Source organism: Tupaia chinensis, unplaced genomic scaffold (assembly GCF_000334495.1).
Source record: "Tupaia chinensis unplaced genomic scaffold, TupChi_1.0 Scaffold000061_1, whole genome shotgun sequence".
NCBI classification, from domain to species: domain Eukaryota; kingdom Metazoa; phylum Chordata; class Mammalia; order Scandentia; family Tupaiidae; genus Tupaia; species Tupaia belangeri.
Genome location: NW_006159519.1, coordinates 2,081,945 through 2,099,765, shown reverse-complemented (window position 1 = coordinate 2,099,765; position 17,821 = coordinate 2,081,945). Strand labels below are relative to the sequence as shown.

General features: G+C 57.2%; 1 protein-coding gene across 6 annotated transcripts in view; it reads right to left on the bottom strand.

Annotated features, from left to right (window-relative positions):
- Window positions 1-17,821, bottom strand: part of ANK1 (ankyrin 1) — a 135,575-nt gene that overhangs the window by 52,054 nt on the left and 65,700 nt on the right. For all 6 annotated transcript variants that reach the window (XM_027765466.1, XM_027765469.1, XM_027765474.1 and 3 more), the window contains exons 4-16: window positions 16,646-16,744; window positions 16,019-16,117; window positions 14,971-15,156; window positions 14,077-14,175; window positions 13,527-13,625; window positions 13,149-13,247; window positions 9,294-9,491; window positions 7,888-7,986; window positions 7,313-7,411; window positions 6,803-6,901; window positions 5,309-5,506; window positions 4,791-4,889; window positions 4,326-4,424 (exon numbers count right to left, since the gene is read on the bottom strand). In XM_027765466.1, the coding sequence (XP_027621267.1) occupies window positions 4,326-4,424; window positions 4,791-4,889; window positions 5,309-5,506; window positions 6,803-6,901; window positions 7,313-7,411; window positions 7,888-7,986; window positions 9,294-9,491; window positions 13,149-13,247; window positions 13,527-13,625; window positions 14,077-14,175; window positions 14,971-15,156; window positions 16,019-16,117; window positions 16,646-16,744 (1,572 nt within the window). The remainder of the gene's footprint in view (window positions 1-4,325; window positions 4,425-4,790; window positions 4,890-5,308; window positions 5,507-6,802; window positions 6,902-7,312; window positions 7,412-7,887; window positions 7,987-9,293; window positions 9,492-13,148; window positions 13,248-13,526; window positions 13,626-14,076; window positions 14,176-14,970; window positions 15,157-16,018; window positions 16,118-16,645; window positions 16,745-17,821) is intronic.

Sequence of the window (17,821 nt, the reverse complement as noted above, 5' to 3'; positions counted from 1 at the left end):
TCTGCTTGGCAGCGATGTGCAAGGGGGTGTAGCCATTCTGAAACAGAAGGGGCAGCCCGCAGCCTGGTTACAGAATGCTGCGTTGACACTCGGAGCCCTGGGAGGGGGCCCACCGAGCAGGCTGGTGGCACCAGGAGAGCCACTGAAGGAAACAACGAGCCAGCAAAACCCGTTCGATTGGGAGACAGCCCCTGGTTCCCAGAGGCAGCAGACGTCCGAGTCTCTCGCCGTCATCTGTCTTCTGGTACCACGCTCTGACAATCTGCTGGGCAGCAAATGCTCTGTCACCAGGAAAAGCTGGGACCCAACCAGGCAGCCCGTAGGACAACTAGAAATCTAGGTAGGTGAAGGTTCCCATTTCTCCTTCCTACGCTCAGAAACAAGAGCCCAAACTTCTCATAGGGGAAAAGCAGCAGCCCTTTCTCTCTGTGCAACTGGGCCAAGGGCTGCCCCCTGGGCTTGCCAGAACCAGACAGTGTGGGGTGAGGGGACAGGGGCCACGAGGGACCCAAGGACATGGGGGTCAGTCCTTCTCACTCCTTTTCTTTTTATAAAAGGTTTTTGCCATAGGGAGTGTGTACTCACTGGAGAGAGAGACAGAGAGAGGGAAAGTAGGAACTCACTCCCCAGGGAAGATGGCCACACTGCAATCCCTTCTCCTCCATCCTCCTCTCAGGATTTTGGGCATGCATGTGCATGCACACGCACATGCACTGGTGTGATTTTTATGCCACTAGGTTTGGGACTTGAACAGCAGTCAGTCATGTGAGAATCCAGTGCCTTAACCACCACGCCATCTGCTGGCCCTCTCCTCCCACTCTTACCTAGCTGTGTGATCCAGGGCAAGATGGTCAACAACCTATACTTGCTTAGGGATTTTTTAAGCCATCAGCTGTGGATAATAACGTCTACACTGCTCATTTCTCAAAGTTGTTGGGTGGGTCACATGGTAACGTGTGCAAAGGTGCTTTCCAAAATTCAGATGTGGAAGCAAGCACGTCAGTGAGTGTCGTGGCTATGCAGTGCCCTGGTCTGCAAGATGCCATGTGTCCACACAAGAACAGGAGCCTGGGCCAGAACGTACGCAGTTTACTCCGCTAACATTTTCTATTTATTTGTTGATGGTAGCAAGGCTTTCTCCATGGAGGCAGCGGTGCATGGGTTCTCTATACTGGAGCAAGGTCCTCTCCTCCCTGAACTGAGGGCCGCCTCCAGAAGGACCCCTTTGGCCATCACTGCTGGGAACCACTTCTACCTATGTTCTCCCTTTTAACTTCACTGTGATCATGGGGGGTATGTAAAACGGGCGTTTACATTATCACCCCATTTCTTTTTTTTTTTGGAGAGGTTTTCGCTATAGGGCGTGTGTACTCGCCAGACAGACAGGGAGAGACAGAGAGACAGAAAGCGAGAAATCACCCCCCAGGGGGGATGGTCACAGCGCAATTCCTTCTCCTCCATTCTCCTCTCGGGATCTTGGGCACGCACGCACAAGCGCCCAGCGTGAGTTTTAAGCCACCGGGTCCGGGATGCGAACCGCGGTCGACTACGTGGGAGTCCAGCGACATAGCCATTACGCTAACTGCTGGTTCCCTATTATCACCCCATTTTGTGGTAAAGCGGTCATTCTCCAGGAGGCTACGTGCCCGCTCTGATGTCCCGTGGTAACTGGAACTGCAGGTAGCCCAAGCCTGGCCTTCTGGCTCCAGACCACACTTCCTGCAGCTTGAGCGGTGCTTCTCAAAAAACCACCAGGGACCTTGCTAAATGCAGATTCTGACTCAGAAGGTCCAGAGAGGGCCCGAGACCCTGCATTTATAACAAGCTCCCAGGGGCTGCTGATACTGCCGGGCCAGGGCCTACACTAAGGAGCAAGGCCCCAGATAGCTTGGGAGGAAAGGGTTGCCAGGCCCAGACCTCGGGCCAGGGCCCAGGACTCTAGGCACACGCCTGCCCTGCCCTGTGGCAGAAGGCTACCCAACGTGAGACCTGCCCCCAGGCATGAGAATCCCGCCTCTGCCAACATCTTTCTAGCTGCCCCTGAACTTGTCCTCTGCCAGACACGGTCTCACTGGGGAAATCGACATTTCTGACTCTACTGAGATGGCTGGTCAAGACAAGGAATGGGACGGAAAGGGCTGAGGGACTCAGTGAAACCGCAGTTGTATCGCACTGGGGCGGGGGTGGCGGGGCCGGGGAAAGGCTTGCAAGGTTAATCCATAAGGGGCTTTCACGGGGGAATGAAAGGTCATTTACCAAAAGAATAATCTGAACCGAAAAATCCTTCTCTTGGAAGAATTACATAAGGCCATTCTTTCTAGTATTCCTCCTTCTACATGTGATTACGTTAAGAGAAAACATTAAGTTATTTTTGATAGGCTGTGCTCATAAAACAAGATCGGCATTTGGGGGATAATAAAATTAACGAAGCAAAACGCTTTCTGTACTGTATCAGACGAGATCAAAGGAAGGGATGCGGCCGCCTGGACCAGCCTGTGTCGGGATTTATCTCAGGAGATGTGCATCTCAGGATAGAAGCTCCAGATGTCTGTGCCGAGCTCTGCTGTGGGGTGATGGGCGAGGTCGGACCCACCCAGGGCAGGTCCGGAGCGGGCATTCATACACGAAAGCAATGCCTACAGGGCCTCCTCTCAGTGCACGCGTCAGACGGTCGCTGGGGCGATCTGAAATGGATCCGTAGCCCAGGCCACTGGGCTGCTACTGGCAAGAGTGGCACCTGTCCTGGCAGAAGGCAAGCTGACCCTGGGGACAGCTGAGATGCCAGTAACCCCTGGTTAAAACTGAGATTTCAAGAGTCACTGTACCAGGACACAGACCAGCCCTCAGCGCTTCCCCGGGACTGGGACTAAAGGGAACAAATGACCTGAGGGTGGCAAGGACAAGGGACAACTAGGCCAAGGAGTCAGGAGAGGCGAGGAAGGAAGGGATGCCAGGAAAAGGCTCTTCTTCCCGAGGAAATGAGCTCATCCGAAGGCGAAGGCGAGCACCGAGCACCGCACCCGGAGCGGACTCAGTCTGACTGTCAGAACAACATTTGCATCAAAATTAGAAAGGGGAGGGTTTGGTTTGGGTGCAGAGAGATTTGCATGTGAAATTCCACAAAATTGCCAGACGACTTTGGAAACTATTTTTTGCCATGGAGACAAAAGCCATCTGTACAGGGCCCGTGCCTGGATGGAGCTCTCTGGAAATATCGAGAACCTGGCTCTGGTAGCTTGTGTGTATGTGGGAGAGCGAGGAGGGGGGAGTCCGGCTTTTATTTTTAGCGGCAGGAGTAAGTCAATGTCTCTGCGGGGCGGCCTGCACCCCTGCACGGTGACGGTCACGTGGGCCTTGCTACAACAGAAGCGGGGACAGAAGCCAGGACGAGACAGGGCTGCGGGGAGGTGCTGCGTGTACAGAAAGCCCTGCTGTGGGATGGAGACGGTGTCTGAACCAGGCAGCAAAACCACCAAGCCCCAGGCCGGTTTGCCCCGCAGGGCAAGAAGCATGAGGGTCTCAGCGTGGCTCCCTTGTCTGCGGCACTGGGACGCCCCATCTCGTCCTCTCTTGGAGTGCAGGCCTGCGTGTGTCTCTGTAACCCAGCCTGCTCCCTCCTCTCCCCTCCACCAGCCCCCAGCCCCCCACTACAAAACCCACCCTCACCTTCCCACTTGGGGGCAGCCTGGTCCCCCCAAAAGTCCTTCAGTGCCGGCCCTATCTTTGAACCCTGCCCCAGTCTGGTCGGCCAGCAGCCCCGTCTGCTCCCTTGGCTGGTCCCTAGGGCCACGGGATTGACTGTTCTGAGCAGCTCCTGTCAGGGCCGGCACAAGGCTGGACGACGTGCACTATTTGAAAAATGAGGCCTGATCTGAAAGTCTGGACTCGTGAGAAAGATGAATGTGGGGGTGAGCACCCACATTGAAAAGGGGGTCCTGCCTTGAGGTTCCAGCAGGCTCAGTCACAGCCTACAATCTGTCCAGAGCATGGCCACTGCACCCCAGCATCAGGGCCGCCTATGGCGGTACAAAAGGACACCCCTGGCCAGATGCAGTCTCACTGAGGTGCAGCTCTGAGGACAAGGCTCAGTGCTCTGAGAGGGGAGGTTCTCACCATGTTGGCCTCTGGCCGCCCGTTCATAGGACTAGCTGGCACAGCGGTCTGGGGCACACCCGCTCCACGAGGTGACCCACCCTATCCCCTCCTGCCCCGAGCACAGTACCGATCCTGCGGGTCGCATCTGTGAGGCCGAAGTGAGAACAACACATGACCCGTGGGCGGCCCACGAGCGGCGGCCCTGCGTCCCCTCACGGTGGGGGCCTTACCCAGGCAGGGCTGTGTGGGGAGCCGCCACGCGGCAGCAGCAGCTTCACCACGTCCAGGTTGTTGTGATGGACAGCCACGTGCAGGGGCGTCAGGCCGTTCTGCAAGGAGAGAGCAGCTTCACTACAGGGCGCTGCTGTGGGGGTCCCTCTGAGACAGGGCACCTCTTATTCTGTACGGAAATCTTCCCAAAGCCAGCCTTCCCAGGAGCCATCCCAGGGCACAACCAGGAGGAGCTGGGCCATCGCCACATTCCCATGGGGCCCGATGGAGGGGACAGTGAGACCAAGGAGTCGGCCCCCAGGCACTCCAACAGTGACCGGGCTTGACTGAGAGATCTGGCCTTCCAGGTCGGTCTCTCTAGAGGGCCACCCACTCAAAGGCAAGGCAAACAGCAAGCGCTGGGATCCACAGGTGGTGACGGCTCCCTGGGCCAACTCCAGCCCGGCGTGGGGGCGTGTTCTCACCTTCCCCGCAGCGTTGGGGTGGGCGTCCCGCTCCAGGAGAAGCTCTGCTACCCTCACCTTCCCGTACTTGGCTGCCACGTGGAGAGGTGTAAATCCTTTCTGAGGAGAAACACAGGCTGTCAGGGCGCCGACCCGTGCTGGCACCTGGAGCCATTGGTGCAGAAGCTCAGTGACTCAAGGCTCCCCCTACTGTCCCCGCTGCCCTTCCCCGGGGGGCAAGTGCGACCCCTCCTGCACCGTCTAACCGCTGGTTATGGGACCGGTAGGGCCATCCTTCGGCTACTCAGGGCTGTCTGCCACCCGCCCGCCCGGGATAGGTGCTCAGCAGGTGACTGCCCCAGTGAGCGGAAGAGTGAAAGCAGGCCAGGTGCAGGTCAGTCCCCAGCAGGCTCGTTGACCGGGGGCCAGGCCTGTGGATCTGGCCCTCCCAGCTGCTTGCAGTGTCACCAAGGCGACCGAGCAGCACACAGGGATACCCTCCGTGTCTAGGCCTGGCGGCAACAGGCCTTGGAGTGTACCTTGGTCATGCAGGCCTGAGACGCCTCCTTCTCCAGAAGGGCCAGGGCGGTGTCCACGTGGCCCTCTCGGGCTGCGATGTGCAGAGGTGTGTGGCCGGCTGTGGTGGCCAGATTGGCGTTGGCGTTATTCTCCAGCAGGAGCTTCACCATGCTCGTGTGGCCGATGCGAGCAGCACAGTGCAGTGGGGTCTGGTCGTCCTGGACCCCCGAGTGAGAACAAAGGCGGGCCAATGGTGATGTTAACGGGGCCGACTCTTGTTTACAAAGGTGAGGCCCAGAGAGGACAAGCGTCTTTCTGAGGCCACACAGCTACGAGGATGGAGAGCTGAAACCCGCTCCAGCTCCTTTCACCCTTACGACAGCCTCCACGGCAGCGGCTCGTTCTATTAACCGCACAGACTCGGCTCCCCTGCCTGAAAACTGTGAGCTGTCACACCCGCCCCGGGACAGGGTAGGACTCGGAGGGCCCCTCTGTGCTTGGCACAAGACCGCTGCCTTCGCCCTGGTGTCCTTTCTGTTTGAACTCCACTGATGCCCTCTCTGCCGGGGTCATGGCGAGTAAACTGCTGGCGGGGACAGATGGCGGCTGCCCTCTCCCTGTCCTGCTTCCCCTTTATGGCTGATGCTGGTGGGGCCCGACAGGCGAGGTGTCTGCAATACCAAGAGGCTCCCACGCGTGGCCCCAGCACAAGCCTGGTCGGCCCTCAGGGGAGCTCTCCACCGTGGATAGAGCAGCACGGCCCTGCCCTGACTCAAATGCATTTCCTCCAAAGGGCTCCTCCCCCTGGAGATAGGCAATTCCTGGCTGGTTCTCATTAGCAACACTTCCTTCAAAAAGCTGCCTCCCACTTAGTCAACTGCAGTTCGAGTCCAGGATACGATGGCTTAAAACACGCTGGGCGCATGTGCGTGTGTGCCCAAAATTCTGAGAGAAGGGATTGCAGCACGGCCATCCCCTCCCGCCCGAGGGTGATTTCTCACTTTCTATCTCTCTGTCTCTCTCTCTCTTTTGCCAGTGAGCACACATGGCTTATAGCAAAGCTCTCTCAGAATAAAAAAAAATAGTTGCCTCCTTCCCTCCACCAGGTCCTGCAGGCCAGCCAGCTCCTTGGGCTTCGCTCTTCCAAAGCAGCACAGAGACCACCACACAGCTGGACTCACATGGGGAAGGTCCTAGGTTCTCGTCCCGAGCCCGAGTACACCCAGCTTCTGTGACTGTGACTGGGTCAGCTACAGTTGGGGTGGGTCATGGCATGGGGCCCTGATGGGGTGCCTCTTCCTGTCCCTCTCGTGAAGGGAAAAACAAATGAACTTCTCATCTCTACCTTTCTTGAAACCCCCCAAGGAAGAATTCGGGCAGTCAGAACCACACGCCCCGCTGCCCGGCAGGACCAGGGAGCTCCTCGTCAGGCTCAAGGCACTTGTGTCCCAGGGCCTCCCTCCTGGCCCAGAGTGCTTCCATCCCAGGCCCCTCCCTCCCGGCCCAGAGCGCACCTTGGCCTTGGCATCGACCTTGGCTTTGTTCTGGAGCAAGTACTTGGCCACTTCCGTGTGCCCTGCCCTGGCGGCCATGTGCAGCGGGGTCTCCACTTTCTGTGAAGTATCGAAATTACAGAACTGTCGGCAAGAGCTGGGTATCCTCGGGGACACACCCATAGCTCGAAGGGCCACCTGGAGCAGCTTGGTGGGGTTCTGCCCACAAGGTGAAGGTGTCCCGGCAAGTCCTGTGTGTGTGTGTGTGTGTGTGTGTGTGTGTGTGTCCTGGGCATGTTCAAAGTAAGCCCCGGAGATAATGAATATTCACAAATGGAAAGGTGTTCTCAGGTAACACAGATGTCCCAGAGTTACTGTACAAAACAGAACCCTCAGAATTTACAGTGTGGCAAATTTCACTGGGACAGCGTCGGGGTACACGGGTGTTCTCCCCAGTCCGAAATGCTGGCTGTTCTGAGAATCCCCTCAGTCCCGGAGAGGAGGCCCCCCGAGCATGCCCCGGTGGCTTACCACGTTGGAGACGTTGGGCGAGGCCCCCCGCTGCAAGAGGTTCTTCACGATGGGCAGGTGCCCCATGAAGGAGGCCACGTGGAGAGGGGTCAGGCCGGACTAGAACAGACAAGAGCAGTGAGGTACGTGGGTCTCCCCGCTCCCCAGGGGGAGAGCGAGGCAGACGGCGCCCGATTCCGTTCTCACTAGGCGCTCCACAAGTGGTTTTCCAAGGAAAGGGTGTTAAATGAGATAGATTGGCTCCCAGGAAAACGGCTGGAAGAAAAAGCTCACTGCAGAGCAGGTTCTGCCCACCGCTCCGACTGGAAAGGTTGCGCATGTCTGTGGAAAGCTCCCTGGGACCAGACACGTGGTCCCCGACAGTACTCCCCGCGGGTGCTCCTTTGAGCAGCCCAGACTTGCAGATCCCCCTGCTTCCACAGCACCACGTCGCTACAGAGAAACCCTCCCAGAGAAGGCCAGTGGAGGAGTGGGCAGTGGGCATGGATGTGGCCAGGGGAGGAGGACAGGGTGGAAGACCAGGACAAGGCCCACGGAGGACAGGGCAGCGGACAGGTGTGGCGGGGCCCTCCTACCTCCGTGGAGGCGTCGATGGAGGCACCAGTCTTCAGCAGCAGCTCCATGACCCGGATGTGGTTCTTCTTGCAGGCGATGTGTAAGGGCGTGAAGCCATTCTGCAGCCCACACAAAGGACACAGACAAGCCAGAGCTTACACACCAGCGCCGGACACCTAGGAGACCACCCTGCTGTTCCGCAAGGCGGCTCTGCCTGGGCCCTCAGCAGATCCTACACAGCTCGGAAGGAATTGCTGTCCATGGTGAGTCTCGTAATGTCTAATGTCGATCACCAGGAAGCACGCACGAGCCAGGCAGCTCTCGGTCTCTGCTCCAGGCCTGTGGCTGAGCAGGTTTATAAACTCGCTCTCAAAAAGTAATCGTACCCTGTGTGCACTGGGAGAGCCTGCTGTGTAGCGCTCCATAGGGGACGCTTACAGTCCAGGGCCACTTAACGAAGCAAGCCCTGTTCCTTCTTCCCGAAACCGCTGATCATTTTTAGTGAAAAGAATTTCCCCTCTCAAGTATGTTATTCTAGACCATAAATGCCACAAGGGCAGGGCTTTTGTCCGTTTATTGATTAGCTTGCCTCTCGTGTGTGTGTGTTTTATCTCTGGGCAGCAGTTCTCAGTAGAGACACGTCTAGTTGTCGCAAAGAGGGAGAAGAGCTATTAGCGCCTCACGGGCAGAGGCCAGGAGGCTGCTAAACGTCCCTCAGGGCACAGGGCAGGAGAGAGTGTGGCCCTGAACTTCGGGTCTCGAGGTGAGAACCCCCGACTACCTAGCATGGCACGTGGCATCTGGTCAGTGTTCAATGAAATCACTTCTGAATGAATGAATGACTCATTTATTCATTCCTCCCACCCTTTCAGCTTTCCCTGAGGAAGGGGCAGAGTGGAGATGGTGGGCCTGGGCATGCTTTATGCAGAGCTGCAGCCCCCAAGTCCCCTAGAAACCCTGGAGCCCTGCCTGGGGGAGGAGGAATAAGCACCTCAGGAGGAATCTGCTTTCAGCCTGAGCTCCCCTCTGCAGGAGCTCACCCTGAAAACATAAACCCCTCTGCAGAGGAAGGACGCTCAGACCTCACTACTCCACTGCACCCAAAGCCAGTCAAAGAGCCAGGCAGCCTCTGAGACATCACCGTCCCTCAGCTCTGGGCCAGTCCCTGCAACCCCCATGGACACTTCTTCCTGCTTCAGGCATCCTGGGCCAGACTCATCGCAGATCCTGGCATGTCGGCTGAGATGACACCAGAGCGGTGTGGAGTGGCTTGTAAAGGACAAGCTCCAAGCTCGCATCGAGGGCACCGATGTGCCTGTGAGGGCCCCGAGGCTGATCAGGCCCCTGTGGTGCCACCCTGAGGCTCAGCTCCAGCCTCCCTCTGCCTCTCCCTTCCCTGACGCCTCCTCCAGTGCCTCCCACTTACCAAGGCTCTGGAGTTTGGCTTGGCCCCTTTATCCAAAAGGACCTTGGCCACCCTGTGATGGCCGCAGTGGGCTGCCACGTGGAGCGGGGTCAGGTGGTCCAGGGTGATGTCATCTATCTCCGCGTTGTACTGCAGCAGGAGCCGCACACAGTCGAGGTGGTCTCCCTGAGCCGCCATGTGAATTGGGGATAAGCCATTCTGAGTGGAGAGGGAGAACAAGCAGTTGCAAAGCCTTCTGGGGAGAACATGGAAATTCAGGACCATGCCTCTTCCCACTTCTCCCAACGTGGCTTCCAGGTGGCACCTGACCACCAGAATGACCCATGTGGGTTTGGAGTCATTCTGATCCATGTTTCTGCTGGTCTCTGATCACAAAGGTTCTCCTTTCCACCTAGCCAAAGCCCCAAAGCCATTTCCAGCTAGGCCCACCTCTTCCAGGAAGCCCTCTCTGACCACCTTCAATGCCTGTGGCTTTCTTTATCAGTACTATTCATTCAGATCCTTCTTTTTTAATACCAGAGGACAGATGCACATATCAGAGAGAGACAGAAAAAGAGAAAAAGCACGCCCCTGCAGGGTCTGATCACACCGCAATCCTTTTCCTCCACTTCCCCACCCCACCAGGATCCTGGGCATGTGTGTATATATGCCCAATGTGTTACCACCGGAGCTGAGATTTGAACCAAGGTTGGCCACGTGGGATCCTGCTCCCTCTGCATGGCCTTTAGCCACCACGCTGCAGAGCTGGCCTAGATCTTGTTCTTACTTTTGCTGAATGATATCTGTAGCTAACTTGTCTCTCTTCCTCACTCAGAAGCTTCTCAGGTCAGTGGCTATGTCTGGTATGTGTTAGGCGCCCCCTGGTGCTCAGCACAGAGCAGTCCTTAACCCACGTGGCTTTGAAAGAATGACGGTAAGATGGAGCTGGGGTCTAACTCCCTCTGTTCTTTGTCCCTAAGAAATACACCTATGTTTAAAAAGAAAAATCTGTTAAGGGTTCTGTTTTTCAGACAGCAATGTATTTTAAAAATGTTGAAGATGGAGGGGACTCATTCATTCATTGAGTCATTAAATCAACTAATGTTGAAGTGACTAATGTGCACATGATATGGTTAAGCTCAGGAAACAGAAGGGAACAGACAATACTCCCAGCCTAAGGAAACTTGCAGACAGATACGTTGTTGCCACCCAGCCAGGCAGGACAGGAGGACAACATAGACTTATACACTGAAGGATGGAGTACCCAATGAGGAAGAGGAAGAGACATGGGGTGGACGGGCTTCCTGCAGGAGGCGATTCCTGAATGAGGACTTGAAAGAAGCCAAATGTTAGTTCACCAGGAAGACACACGGAAAGAGGGGAATGGGGGGGTGCATTATGGTGGAACGAGCCAGCCCAGAGGAATGCGGGGCCTCTCTACAGTTAAACATACAAGAGGACAAGTGTGATGGGAAACAGAGCTGGCTGGAGAGGCAAAGGAGCTGTCCCAGGAAGGGACTTTGTCTTCTAGAGGGTGATGACTGAGAGGAGAAGCACAAACGGGCTGCACTGACAGTGTTAGTGTTACGAGCTGTGGGCTGACCTGTGGCATTGTGGTTAAGGTGACTGGATCCCACATGACCAACTGCACACTCCAAGTCCCAGATTCATCTGCTTGAGAAACATACCAGGTGCATGTACATGTGTGCCCACAATCCCGAAAGTGGGGAGAAATAAAGAAGCAAGGATTGTGGTATGGCCATCCCCTCCTTGCGGGGAGGGCTTTCTTATTTTCCCCCTCTCTCTGTCCCTGCCAGCACATGTGTCCTCTAGCAGACTTTCTTTCTTTAAGTGTTGGGAGCTGAGTTGTGTTCCTTCCAAATCCACATGTTGCAGTCCTAACCTACAGAACTCTGGAATGTGACCTCATTTGGACATGAGGTGTTTGCATATGTAATTGGCTGAGATGAGGTGATTGGTGTGGGTCCTCAAACATGACTAGTGTCTTCAGAAACAGGAAATTTGGACACTGACACGTGTAGAGAAAACACCACGTGCAGATGAAGGAGGCCATGAAGGGGATATTTCTGCAAATCACAAAAAGCCAGTGCTTATGAACAAACCACCAAAAGCTCATGGGGGGGCCTGGAATAGATTCTTCCTCCCAGCTCTCAGGAGAAACCCATTGTACGGAAAGGTTGATCTTGGGCTTCCGGTCTCCAGAACTGAGACAATCAGTTTCTCACAATGTATGTTTTTTTTTTTTTTTTGAGAGGATTTTTGCTATAGGGCGCGTGTGCTCTCCAGATAGACAGAGAGACAGAAAGCGAGAAATCACCCCCCAGTGGGGATGGCCACGCCGCAATCCCTTCTCCTCCATTCTCTCGGGATCTTGGGCACGCACACACATGCGCCCAGCGTGAGTTTTAAGCCACTGGGTCCGGGACGCGAACCATGGTCGATTATGTGGGAGTCCAGCGACATAGCCATTATGCTAACTGCTGGTTCCCTCTCACAATGTATGGTTTTTTGTCATGGCAGCTGGAGCAGGCTAATGTGATGAAGTTAGTAACGCTGCTTTTTAGAAAGATTGTACTATGTATAGTTATTCGTTGCAGTGGGAAGTTCTCACTGAAGAATTTGTATAAACATTCTCCCCCGTGCTGCTTTGACACAGCTTCTAAATTCACCCCAGAGAACAGGGCGGGGCCTGCAGGTATAGGCAGCACCTTGGCGACAGCTTTACTCCGGGGAGACTTGAGTCCTCACCGAAGAGCTGAGGAATGGACCTTGGCTCTGGTCTCTAATGGAGCTTGAGAAGGACTGATCTTTTTATTTTTATTTTTTTGAGAGGTTTTTTTTTTTTTTCACTATAGGGTGCGTGCGCTTGCCAGACAGACAGAGAGAGACATAGAGACAGAAAGCGAGAAATCACCCCCCAGGGGGGATGGTCACGCCGCAATCCCTTCTCCTCCATTCTCCTCCCGGGATCTTGGGCACGCACGCACACGCGCCCGGCGTGAGTTTTAAGCCACCGGGTCCAGGACGCGAACCGCGGTCGACTACGTGGGAGTCCAGCAACATAGCCAACCAGCTAACTGCTGGTTCCCTGATCTTTTTATTTTTCATTTCACTTCAGTCTGTCCAGACTCTGAAGACTCCTCAGAGTACTTGGTTACTACCTTTTCTGGAGCAAGGATGAGAGATGGGGGTTGATCTAGAGAACTACAGCATGTCTGTCAAGTGTGGCGGGCTGCCAGTCTTGTCAATAAAATTTTATTGGAATGCAGGCATGAATTTGTACGCTGCCCACAGCTATGTCTGCTAAGTGGGTAGAATTTAATCACTACAGCAGATCACTACAGAGATTGTGACCTGCAAGCCTAACAATATTTAATACCTGGTCTTAAAGATAAAAAGTTTGCTGACCCATGGGCTGGCTCCTTGGTGCAGAAGTAACACACCTCTCGAGAGAAGCTGGATCCCACAAGGCAACTGTAGTTCGAATCCCCAGCCCAGTCAGGCTGAAGCATGCCAGACACATGTGTGAGCACCCAAGACCTGAAGGGCTGGGGATGGGAGGCCATGGAGGGTGCACTCGGCCCCTGTGGACGGCGTTCCCCTCTCTCTGTTCCTCTCTCTCATGTGAGCCCACACTGGCTCTGTCTATCATCGATGAAGGAAGAATAATTAAGAGAAGAAAAGTTTGCCCTGATCTAGACAATAAGGAGAGCTACGCCGAGGGCCTCCTGTGAGGCAGGCGCTGGTCCCTGCCACACGCTCTGCCTCGTTGCGTTGTGAGTGTCTCTGGGTCACAGGGATGGGGCTAGGCCCAGGTCTGCCTGGCCTGGAGCCCTGCAGGACAGAGGCACTTACCTTGGTTTTGGCTTGGATGGGCGCCCCGTGGTCCAGCAGGATCTCTGAGATGCGCACGTGCCCGTTCCGAGCCGCACAGTGGAGCGGTGTCAATTCGTCCTTCAAAAAACAGAATCCAAACAGAAAGCCCGAGAGGCACCTATCAGAGGCTGTCTGCAAGAGGACCGCCTGCGGTGGCATTTGCGGCCGCGAATCGCTTATGTCTCCAGGCCCAGCTCCACCTCGGCTGTCTCTGTGTGCCCCACCTCACCCTAGCCAGGGCTGCAGCTGCTCCGGGGCTGAGCCCCTCAGTACAGGGTCACTGAGAACCCCCCGCTCTGGGGGAGGCTCCGAGGGCAGGACGACCCTTGGCCTGGCCACTCCCGCGCTGGCACCCACCTTGGTCCTGGTTTCTATCTGAGCTCCCCGGTCCAGCAGGAGCCGCACCATGATCACGTTCCCCCTGCGGGAGGCGATGTGCAGGGGCGTGATGCCGTTCTGGAGAGGACATGCGGGGACGTCAGGCCTGCAGCCTCCTCCTGGATGCTGGGGCCCCGTCCGCCCCACCCCAGCCCAGCCCCACAAGGGCCGGAGCACAGGCAGCCACTTTAATGCCACGCTGGCATTTCTGGCCCAGGAACGACGCTAAAACCTGCGAGGACCAAGCTCGCGACTCCAGAGCCAAAGTGACAGGCTGGAAGGAGCTAGTGACCTGGAAATCGTCCTCGCCCTCCAGGGCTCCATCTTTAGAACAGGCACATGTGGGTTCAAGTTTCCCCAAGACCCAGCAGGTAGAAACGGGGGGCAGGCATTAGAAATTGGCCAGTGAGGAGCTTTAGTGGACACAGAGCTGTTTACCCACAGGCACTTCTGCAGGACAGAACCCACGGTGCCCTCCCAGGAGGCTGGGACACCCCACTTCAGAGCCCCCCCACCCCCAGAGAGTTACCTGGGGCGTGAAGTTGACGCTGGCTCCCCGGTTGAGGAGCAGCTGGGCCACGTTGAGGTTCTCGTAGTGAGCTGCGATGTGGAGGGGGGTAAATCCCGTCTGGGGCACAACAGGGGGAAGACGACTTGTCACCCTCCCTCACAGGCAGCCCGGGGCCCCGAAAACAGCCCCCGGGCTAGGAGACCTGTGCGCAGGCAGGTTTGGGCGGGCACGTCAAAGGCTACTGTGTGGACCTGGCTGTCTGCCCCCAGAGACACCTGGACAAACCCCAGGCGAAGCCCACCTCCAACTTGGGTGTGCTCTCGGCAATTATGCATGGTGGGCCTCTATGAACGTGGGCCTGGATCTTAATTCTGGGGAGTGCCTTGGGTCCCTGAAGGGGTCTAACCACTTAGCCATCAGAAAAGGCAGACCCTTGACCCCTCGGTGAGTCCATCATTGTCACCCCCCTTGCGAGGCCTCCAGCCATGGGCAACCCCAGACAAAACAAGGTGCCCTGGGGCAGGCAGGGAGGGGACTGTGTGGGGGTACAAGGCAAATTCGTCCTGCTCAGACAGGATGAAGGGCCTCATGTGCAGAGACCAGCCACGCAGGTGCAGCGGCTGGCTACCCCTTTTCTCCACGCTCCAGGGTCTCCAGGAGTGGAGGAGCAGAGGGAAGAGAGCGGAGAGGCTAGAGAAGACCGCCTCCTGGATGCCAGAGTTGCCTCGGGCCACAGACCTCGCCTGCCCCACCCCGGGTTCACCAGGGACCTGAGGACTGCCTACGGGGTCCTGCGTTGTGAGTGGGGGGGTGTCCCGGGGGCGGACTTTGGCCTGACCTGTCCAATCTGGACTTACTCTTGGGGAGTGGTCTGGAGCTGGAGGGCTTGCCTGGCCCCGCCCCGCCTCCTACCTTGGAAAGCACGTCGGGGTTGGGGTCGTTCTGCAGCAGCACCGCAGCCGTCCGCGTGTCGTCGTTGCGGGCCGCGATGTGCAGGGCGGGGAGCCGCACCTTGCCCTTCGTCCCGTAGTTGATGAGGTGGGCCACCACGTTCTCGTGGCCCTGCTGCAGGGCCACGGCCAGCGGCGTGAAGCCATCCTGACAGAGGAGGGAAGACGGCATTGCTCGCCTCGACCTGCCTCCACACCCCAGCTGCTGTCCACCCCAGGCCTCGGCTTCCTCCTGCTCTCCAGCCCTCCCTCTCCTCCAAGCTCAGCCGAAATGCAGCCCCGTCCCTGGAGCCTTCCGCTCTTCCTTCCTCTGTGCCCTCACAGGTCTGCGTGTTTTTCTTCAGCGCGTATTTGACCGGCAGAGAGCGAGACCCAATTAGACTGCTGCTCGCCTACCCGCCAGCCCCGGGACCGGCCATGAGTGGGGCAGAACAGGCCCGGTTCCAGAGACCACGCTGGCCGAGATTTGGTTGTGAGCTGCTGTCATTCGGCCCCTCGGTTTTGTGCTGAGGGACACAGTACCCCATGACTGAGACGCAGAGCGACAACTGGGAGCCCAGTCACATGCAGGTTAGGGTCAGGAGTCCTGGCCCTCCTAGTCAAGGACTTAGCTGCCCGTGTCAAACTCGGGGTCCGAGCAAGTGCCATTTGCCCAGGGTACAGTGGCTTCCTGGCCAGGCCCTTTCTCATTAAGGCCCAAGGCAGACTTGCAGATGTGCACACACACACATGCACGTGCACACACCCCCTCCGGTCCAGCCCGTGTGTTGGTTGTGGGGAATGGCGTTGAGTCTGGGGTCACTTTCAGGCCTGCATCTGGGCGCTCACGAAGACCCATGACTGTCTCCGTAGTCCCTTGCAGGAGCCGAGAACACTGAGGACCAGTGAGGGGCCAGGCCTTGCTCAGGACAGGGCCGCCCCTGGAGCCTGGCCCCCGGAGGATGCGGCTCTGCGGCAGTGCCGTGCGCCTGGGGACTCGCAGTGGCGGGGATCGCTCCCGGGGTACTTACTTCTGTAGCTACGTTCTGGTTCGCGCCGTTCTCCAGGAGGAACTTAACCACTTCCAAGTGATTCTCTTGTGCCGCCATGTACAGGGGTGTGAAGCCTTTCTGTACACCGAGAGGAGGCACTGCAGCCGCCTGCGGTGGTGAGCGGCCGCCCTCCCCTGCAGCTCCCGTCACCTTGCCCCAGGCCGAGACCCCACCCAAACTCCCAGTCACCGTCAACTGGCTGGCTACAGGAGGCCACAAGGTGGGGGCAGCTCCCCTGGGGCTCCTCTGCCTCTCGCCCCATCAGACAGCCTCTCAGGCTCACCCAGTCAGTCCCCTTCTGCTTCATCACCCCCCACACCTCAGCCCTGCCCACACACACGCGGTTTCTCTCCCCAAATGAGCCACACTAGGTATGTCACTTGGCTGGTTTACTAGCTAGAGATGGGTCCCCAATGACCCAATGGCATAACACCTCGAATGTGTGGTCTAGGCATGACACACACCACAGACACTGCTGATAAACATGGACTGAGCTGCAGTGTGCGCGCAGCCACACGGCAGCCACGATGGCACCATGTGGCAGAAAGGAATGCATGAGGGAGGAAGGTGGCAAGGGCCCAGCACCCAGGCCGAGGCTGCCATTACCTGCGACTGGGCGTTGACGTTGGCGCCATAGTTGACCAGTTCGCGGACCACCTCGTCCTGGCCGGCAAGGGCAGCGATGTGCAGGGCTGTGTTTCCTTTCTGAAACACACGGGCAGGGGACAGAGAGGCTCCCACCGGGCCGTGAACAAGTGGCTGACTGGAGCCGGGGGCTCTCGAGGTGGCCCCAAGGGGGAAGGCCCACGTGTGTCCTGACCCCTCACACGTCGTGCGGCAACTGGGAGCATAGATGGGACGTTTCTTCCTGTTCTCCATGAAGAACAGTGCTGGGAGAACATTTTTTCAAAAGCCACACACAGCGGGACCAGCAGTTAGCGTAACAGCTATGTCGCTGGACTCCCATGTAGTCGACCGTTGTTCGAGTCCCAGACCCAGTGGCTTAAACTCAACATCGGGCGCGTGTGCGTGCTTGCCCAAGATCCTAAGAGGAGAATGGAGGAGAAGGGACTCTGGCATGGCCATCCTCTCTGGGGGATGATTTCTCACTTTCTATCTCTCTGTCTCTCTCTGTCTGGCGAGCGCACGTGCCCAATAACAAAAAACCTCTCCAAAAAAAAAAAAAAAAAAGCCACACACAGCACCCACTCTGCTGCCTGCAGGTGTGGTGCCTGTCATTGGCTGTCACTCCGTGTCCCTCAGGACATACATGGTGAGGTTTGCCAGGTCTTTGGACCTCTGGCCTCTCCCGACCTGTAACTGCTCAGCGACTCAGCCCATGGCGAGGCCAGGAGCTCCAGGGAACAGGAGGCCTGCAGACCCCAGGCTCCACACCTCTGTGCTGCTCTGGGGGTGTCTGCACACCAAAGTGGGGGGCAGAGAGGGACAGGGGTTGGGGGGGGAGAGGGACGAGAGCGAGCAGCCACAGAAGAAGGGCAAACGCACGCGGGGGCAGGGAAGAGGAACACGGAGCGGAATGGAGGCGAGTAAACAGACAAAGCCTGGCAGAGAGCGGCCGGAGGACAGAGCATTCGGGACATGGTAGGGCACCGTGAGTGGCGTCCTGGGGAGCGGTCCTCGGTCAGGAAGGGAGACAAGCCGGAGAGAGTACACCCCACGGGCCAACGAGGACACCGCCACCTTGGACTTTGGAAAGATCAGAACCACGTCGGAGACTGAGAGGCCGCGCGTACTGGCCAGGTCTCTGTCTGGATTCCGTCT